Below are 8,268 nucleotides of genomic sequence, written 5' to 3' on the forward strand. Positions count from 1 at the left end.
CCCCACCCCTGCCAGAGGCAAGAGTGTGCACGGAGGGCAACCAATCTATGTGTTTCGCTCTCTCTGCCCCATACCTCTCCCTTCCACTCTCTCTGAAATCAATGGAAAAAATATCCTTAGGTGAGGATTTTTTAAAAAGCCCTAGGCCAATCTTTCAGTTTTCTTTCCACTTTTCTCACTCACAATCATACTTCTGAGGTTGGACTGACATACCAACCAAAAAGAAAAAGAAAAATAAAAACATCCATTTGAAAAGATGTTTCTTATGTAAGGGATGGTTTCCGTTGCCAGCTGTTTTCTTCCTTGCCAAGTAAGAGAGTTGTGAACTCTTCAGTGATGCCTTCCCCAGGATATTTGCAGACGTGGTTGGGAAAAGTCATTTCATCCCCGACCTTTGCATGTCAGGTGCTGGAGTGCTGGGGGTGCCATGGCGATCACGGGGAAGCAGGCCACCTGGCACCCCTGGCGCTGGGGAGTCCGGGGGTGCTGGCTGGCCTGCGCCCGGGCTCTCTCTCCCTCCGATCCACAATATGATCACCGGCTGCAGGCAGTCCGCACCCCCGGTCTGGGGTTGTTGCCTTGCCTGCCACCAGGCTTTCCAATGGCATCACCTGCTGGGGAGCGGGCAAAGGCGCCCCCCACCCCCAGCTCTCACCTGCCACCTGGGTTTCCGATCCCTTTCGCCTCCGATGATTGCGCCTATGTATGCAAATTAACCGCCATTTTGTTCGGCAGTTAACCGCCATCTTGGTTGACGGTTAATTTGTATATCGCCCTGATTAGCCAATGGGAAGCGTGTCGGAGGTACAGTTAATTACCATGTTTTTCTATTAGATAGGATGAGTCCAGGGATCACAAATGAAGCATTCTGAAATGTTGCCCTTAGGTCAGCTGGTCCAACCCCATCCTTATGAGGCAGTTTTCTCAGACCCTCAGGCTCTGTTGAGAAAGAGGGATTTTCGCCATGCCCTCACTTGAGTGTAGATGTGCAGAATAGAAAACCACTTAGCAACAGTCTAGTAGTGGTTCCCCCACAAGGCCATATGCTATAATTCGCCTTGAGGTCATTAGTCCCTTGGTTGCCCTATTCACATTTTGGTTTGTGGGACAGGCATGGGGGGAGGGCTTGGCCATTTGGCTTCATTCTTCATTTTACTCTCTCTTTTTAAGTATTAAAGTATCAAAATGTAAAAGTTTTTTTGTTTTTAGTGGAATAATAATTTGGGCCCTGTCTTTGGCCTGCATGTCTCTGTGTATGAGATGACAGGATTGGTCTACACTGTGTGGCAAAAAGAAAAAAAAAGGTATGATGCCTTTTTATTGTCACTTTGGCCATATTTGTGCTTAAGATTGATTTCGTAGCATCGGATAATGCATCCTGTAGACTAGATGGGCAAGAGGGGCAAGAGAGTGGACTCTCCTGCTCTGATAGCACATTAAGAGCAGGTTAGGAGAGACCATTAGTCCCTGGGATCTGTCATGCCATGCAGACCAGGTTTTCAGAGTTGTGGCTCCTTGGAGACTACTAGCACAGTGTTATCTACATGTTGGGTGACGGGTAGCATAAGGCTCCTCCCCTGTCCAACCTCCACCAGGCTGTGTGGGCCAGTTTAGGAGTAAGATAAGTTCTCTGGGATGCTATGGTGGATGTTGGCGCAGTGGTTCTCACCTTGGCTGCACATTAAAATCACCTGCGAATCTTTTTAAAATCCTGATTTCTGGGCCTCATCCTCCGGAAATTCTGTTTCTTTGTTATGGGGTGGGGCCACAATATTAGTAAAAAAAAAGATGTTTCTTTTCAGCTCTTATCTCCATATTCATTCTCCCCTGAATATTTAATAAGGACACATCTTTTTTCCCTTCTCCTCTTAAAACTGCTTATTTAGCCAAAACATTCTTTCATATTCTTTTACCCACATGAAATGAGCCCCAAAATGAACATAGTAATAGGCACATGCCAAATTAAGGGCTATAATACTAGGAGTGCAGACTTGGACGGAAAATAATATTATATTAAAAACTTAACCTAAGTTTATCTGAATTTCATCTTTTTCCTAGTTGAATAAAATGTCTTCTAAACCACCACTGGGAATACAATCATGGCTTGGTAGTATAGATTACATATACCTTCCATCACCAATATGTTTTCTCTTTCTAGATTAAATAAAATCATTAGGAAGAAGTTTAAATTTAGGTCACTCTTCCACTCAAAACTGTAAGTCTTCTCACAGAGAAGGCTAAAGTGGGAACTAAGCTTAAAGTTTGGTAAAACAAATGGGAACATGAAAATATAGAAAAACAATTCATTTTGGAAAAAACGTTCAGAATGCATATACTTGGATAAATTAAAAAGCAAAGAATTAATAAGAAAACTTACAGCAAAGGGAACAAGTCTAAGGGGTAATACCTAATAACTTTGCCTGGCTGGTGTAGCTCAGTAGTTGAGCATTAACTTATGAACCAGGAGGTCACAGTTTGATTCCTGTTCAGGGAACATGCCTTTCTGTGTTTGGGGCTCGATCCCCAGTAGGGGGCGTGCAGGAGAAGGCTAATCAATGATTCTCATCATTGATGCTTCTATTTTCTTTCCTCCCTTCCTTTCTGAAATCAGTAAAAATATATTTTTAAAAAGATACCTAAGAACTTTGCTAAATATGTAATAGTTCCCAGATGGAATCTAATCATGAACAATGACATAAAAAACCAGGGTTTAATTCTAATAAAATTTTTACTTTACCTTTCTAATTTGCTGTAGAGTGCACACAATACATTATACTTCTTCAACAGTCTTGACATAGCATTATCAACTTTGGTACTGGTATCAATTTCTTTTAGTAAGTAAAAGAATTTATAGACACTACAAAGGAAAGAATAGAAAAAAGTGAATTGCAATTTTAAAAATTTATTTCATTTCATTTTCAAAGCATAGACATTTCAATTCAAAATATAATTAGCTCAATATAAAATCACTATTATATCCTTTGGAATTAATTATTTTTTTATTTTCCTAGAATTTGAAGAGAAAAATAACCCACTAGTCTTCAACCTATACCCTTATATCTATATACCTATGCCTACATCTATCTATCATTAAGAATATAAAAAAGGATAATAAAAGACATACATAAGTATATATTTATTTCCATTACTTACCTATATGTTTTTAAAACCATAAGTTCACATTTATTTATCCAATTCCAACATAAACTCAATTGTTTCATTTCATGCTTATAACTCTTCATTGACAGTGAGAAAGCCTAGGATCCATTTATCTTTAATTTATTGACTCAGTCTCCCTTTATGTAACCACCTTGCATCTCCAAAGCTACCCACTCCCCCACATGGGTACTCTCCTCTCCTGTTCCGACTGACTCCCCATTCCTGAACCGCCCTCAAGGGTAGCCACCAGACCCATTCATAGGCTGTCCAGCAACTAAAATTATAGGTTTCATTCCAAAAAATGGGCTGCGTACTCAGACAGTTATCTTGAGAACTAGAAAAATAAAAACTTCAGCTATTAGCAAAGGGCACAAAGCCCAAAGAGAAGGTTATTAAAAGTTCCCTTGATATAGAAGGGATTAGGGCAGGCATGACACACTATGTGGAAAATCCAATAAAGGAGGGGAGAAATGATATGGAGTAGATGATCAGATTGCTACTTAGAAAAGAGAGTAGAGCAAATGTATAGATATATACAGGAATAAAAGAAATCAACCTTAGAATAGCATTTATTCAAGAACCACTCAGTTTCGGTTTTAATGAGATATATGGCATTACCTATCCATGGAGCACCATGAAAACTGTGAACTGTGAATACAAAGCCTTCTTTTCCTAGGTTTAACTTATGTGACTATCTATTCCTTCTGTGGCCCTCCTCTGAAGAAAAACAGAGGCAGGGTAGACAGGTAGGCAGGCCAGCATAAAAAGCCATAATTAAGACACATAGATCTGTTGATAACTACATATTCTAGAGCAATGCTCCATGAGTAGATACTGGTCTGTGAAATGTTTGTTACCAGTCCCCAATTAAACACAAGTACAGAAATTAAGAGTAAGCATGTTATGGCAATCTAACAATACTTTTACACCTGCTGAATCTTATAATAAAAAGTTTAGTCCTATGTCTACTCTGATTTTGTTGTTTCATTTTTTATTTTTATTTATACTACATTTTTTTAAAAATATCAGTCTGTAACACATTGGAAATAAAAAACAACTAGTCCTTCACCAGAGCACATTTAAGATGCAATTGTCCAGATAACACTCCTGGATAGTTACCAGAACAGTAAAAGTTGCATAAGAAAAAAGTATACCAAATACATTACTATATTTATTTATGACGTGCCCAAATTATAAATCAGGTTGCTCTGTGAATACTCAAGAAAAAGGGTTTGGGAAAAGCTTTGCCAGGAAAATTATTTTATATTATAGATAAAAGATGTAATAGCCTTTCTCTGTCATATTCATTTAATAGTCTATGAATATAATACTGTATTGCAATCATCTGTTTAATTTTATCTTCTCCACTGAATTGAGTTTCTTGAGGTCAGAGATTATTTCTCATCCTTATATCATTAGAACCTAGCATAGTATTATATTACCTAGCAGTTGTTTAAGTTTTCTTTCTTTCCTTTTTTTTTTGTGGGGGTATGGCAGGTAATGGGGAGACAGGGCTACAGAAAAAAAGAGATTAAGACCCAGTCAGCGCCTAAGATGTTACAGGTATTGACTATGAACTACAGTAAACCCTCGATTTTGCAGACCTTGATTTAACGGATTTCGGAATTAACAAACAAAATTTCTAGTCCATATGTTACATGTGAAAATTAACACTCTGGTTAATTTTTAAATGCTTTTAGCCAAGATGTGCTTATAATTAAATTAACATTTTAGCGAATAGGCCATACGTTGGAAAAAACACTGTAGTAATTCCACCAACATAAATAAATATTATATATCTACAACTATAGTCTACATATTTAAATCCCAGTCAGGGCTTGTAAACAATATTTGGGAATGATTAGCTATAATCTCACATCATGTGCAGTAGGTAATTGGTTCTATTGTCAAATGGCATGACTTTCTGCAGCAGCTTTAACAAGTTAGGGCAATGTTCCCATGTGCACTAAGCCAAGCCCCAGCCTTGTGCCTTTGTTTAGTCATGTGACTCATGAATCCATGCATTTACTGAAGCTATTGAGTATAAGTTTAAAATTACAGTGATATATATATAGAAAACTTTTCATACATACTTAATTATACAAAACATGTCCACAAAAGTAAAAATAGGTAAATTAATTTGTCAATTTAACATACGCAATTGGAAAACCTACTTTATTATATAACGGACTTTCAGCTTTAATGGAGACCCCCTTGCCCAAATTAGCCCATTATATCAAGTTTTTACTGTATTTACATCTCTATTCATCATAACTTAATTCTCATAATTCTCTGAAGTAACTAATAATTTTCACTTCACAGACGAGGAACTTGAGACTAAAGGCTCAACAGTCTGCTCCAAGTCATTCAGCTTATAAAACAACAGAGCCCAGTTTTAAATCCAGTTTATGTTAATCCAAACATCCATATTATTTCTAATCTTCTGAAGCCACTAAATCATTTGCTGAATGGATAAATTAATGTGAAAATTTACTTAAATATTTTGATTACTTTTCAGCTACATAAAGACTACTTTGATTTAGCAATTTTATTTAATACAGTTAAACTGTGAAAGCTCTAAGAGGGAAATCAATTCTAATTCCCTAGGTCAGCGATTTTCAACCTTTTTCATCACACATAAACTAATTACTAAAATACTGTGGCACACCAAAAAAATATATATTTTGCTGACCTGACAAAAACGTAGGTATAAATATGATTCATTCACATTACTTGACAATTTAAGGCAAAGGAGATCAATGCCCCTAACTAAATAGTCATGTTATGCATGTTTTAAAAATTCTTGTGGCACACGTTGAAAATCATTGCAATAAGTTAAATATGATTATACCAGGCCTATGTTTCCACATTTTATATAGAGGTAATAAGAAAAAGTATTACCAAAAAATGAAACATTTTAATGTATCTCATTTAAATAAAACAACAATTTACTTAATTTTAGATGGCTTTATCCAACCGCTACAATTAAGAAAGTTTAAAGACAGTGAGAGACATGATGATAATTTTGCCAGGACACAAGTTGATATATTTTTAAGAAAGTTCAGCATAAATACACTTTCATTAAGGGCTCCATGAGAGAATGATAGTTCATTAGTTGACCTAAGTCCTTTATGTTTCATTTACTAATGTTTATTAAGAGGAAAGTTCAGGTGTAATTTTCTTTAATAGTAGAGGCAATATTGATGAAAAATTTTTACCTGGTTTCTATGTTTTTCTGCAGCTCAGTAAAAGTAAATGGCATCTCATCTAGGTCAACTGCTGCAATAAAAATACAGATGCCCCATAGTTCCTTTTTATTCTGAATATAACTTTCCTGAAAACAAACAAACAAAAAAATTCAAGTATTTCATTAAATCATTCACAACTGAATACTGTGTTAAATTTGTGTTATGTGTAATTGTTTATTCAACATAACAAAATAGTATTTAAACCCTTATGATGGCATATACTTGAGAGCATTTAATTCTATACTATTAACGAACATTTACATTTTATATTGTAAGACAAAACAATACTAGAGAGATTTTTAAAAAAGTTAAGTTACAACTTACTGTGGAAAATTTAGGGGTCAGTCAGTTCTTTGAAGTTCATTTTTCAATAATCCAATGTCATCAAAGCCAAGTTAAAAAATTTCAAGTTCAGAAATTTTAAAAATAAATTCTTTAAAAAACAAGCCCATGCCCTAGCTAGTTTTGCTCAATGGATAGAGCATCAGCCTGCAGAATGAAGGGTCCCAGGTTCAGTTTGGGTCCCGGGTTCAATTCTGGTCAAAGGCATGTGTCTGGGCTGTGGGCTCGATCCCCAGTAGGGGGCATGTGGGAGGCAGCCAATCAATGATTCTCCCATTGATGTTTCTAGCTCTCCCTCTTCCTTCTTCTATGAAATCAATAAAAATATATTTTAAAAATAAATAAATAAATAAAACCCACTTTCTAATTTGATTATCTTCTTCTTGCTTTCATTGACTCATTATTTTAGCAATCTTCTGATTTATGTATATTTTAATTTTGTGAAATTCATATCTCTGATCCATACTTGCTTTCTTACAAAATGAGAATTATAATGCATACCTTACTTTGTAAGAATTATGTATGAAATGAATGTCTTAGCATAATATCTGGCATATAATTAGTATTCCATTAGTGATGGCTTTCATTATCAGAATATTTTTCATCATTAGAATACACACTTTTTCCCTTAAAAATGTATACCACTGTCTACAAAAGTTCAGTTTTGTTGGTAAAACTTGGATTAAATTGAAAACAAAAGGAATATCAAATTATCTGATGTTTGATTAAACAACTGTAACTATTTGCATAGTCTTAATTGGAGATTACGATAAAGCTGAAAAGAATGTGATGCAATTTTCATTGTTTTGAAATCTCAATTATATAAAAGCTTTAGGAAAAGAATTGCTCTAGACCAGCCGTGGGCAAACTACGGCCCGCGAGCCGGATCCGGCCCGTTTGAAATGAATAAAACTAAAAAAAAAAAAAAAGACCGTACCCTTTTATATAATGATGTTTACTTTGAATTTATATTAGTTCACACAAATACTCCATCCATGCTTTTGTTCCGGCCCTCCGGTCCAGTTTAAGAACCTATTGTGGCCCTCGAGTCAAAGTTTGCCCACCCCTTTTCTAGACATATCCAATTTATGCATAATAAAAAGCTTATCAGTATTTGATTTTAAACTTTTCATTAATTTTATCTACTTTAGTAATAATATCCTAAAACTTATATTACAACTATATACCAACTAGAATCCTATCTAATAAAAGAGAAACATGGTAATTAGCCATATCTCCACTACCCTTCCCATTGGCTAATCAGGGCAATATGCAAATTAACTGCCAACCAAGATGGTGGCCGGCATCCAGGCAGCTTGAAGCGAACAGGAGGCTTGCTTGCTTCAGGAACAGAGGAAGCCAAAGTTCCCCGCCATCCACTGCCGGCCTCTGAGCTTGCAGTTTGAAACATTGTTACAAATATACAAGCTAAAAAAACTCCAGGAAACCTGCTTTCAGCCAGCCGGGATCTCAGAGCTGGAGTTGAAACAGTGTTTCGATTATAGGACCCAAACAAACA

At 36.1% G+C, this 8,268-nt stretch overlaps 1 protein-coding gene across 4 annotated transcripts in view; it reads right to left on the bottom strand.

Moving 5' to 3' along the window:
- Positions 1-8,268, bottom strand: part of RB1 (retinoblastoma 1) — a 191,125-nt gene that overhangs the window by 148,040 nt on the left and 34,817 nt on the right. For 3 of the 4 annotated variants that reach the window (XM_006762735.2, XM_015563260.1, XM_015563259.1), the window contains exons 2-3: positions 6,378-6,493; positions 2,738-2,857 (exon numbers count right to left, since the gene is read on the bottom strand). In XM_006762735.2, the coding sequence (XP_006762798.1) occupies positions 2,738-2,857; positions 6,378-6,421 (164 nt within the window). In that variant the 5' untranslated portion in view covers positions 6,422-6,493. Of the gene's footprint in view, positions 1-2,447; positions 2,453-2,737; positions 2,858-6,377; positions 6,494-7,444; positions 7,476-8,268 lie in introns of those variants that run through there. The other variant, XM_015563261.1, reaches the window with a different exon arrangement.

Source organism: Myotis davidii, unplaced genomic scaffold (assembly GCF_000327345.1).
Source record: "Myotis davidii unplaced genomic scaffold, ASM32734v1 scaffold679, whole genome shotgun sequence".
In the NCBI taxonomy this organism is placed as follows: Eukaryota; Metazoa; Chordata; class Mammalia; order Chiroptera; family Vespertilionidae; genus Myotis; species Myotis davidii.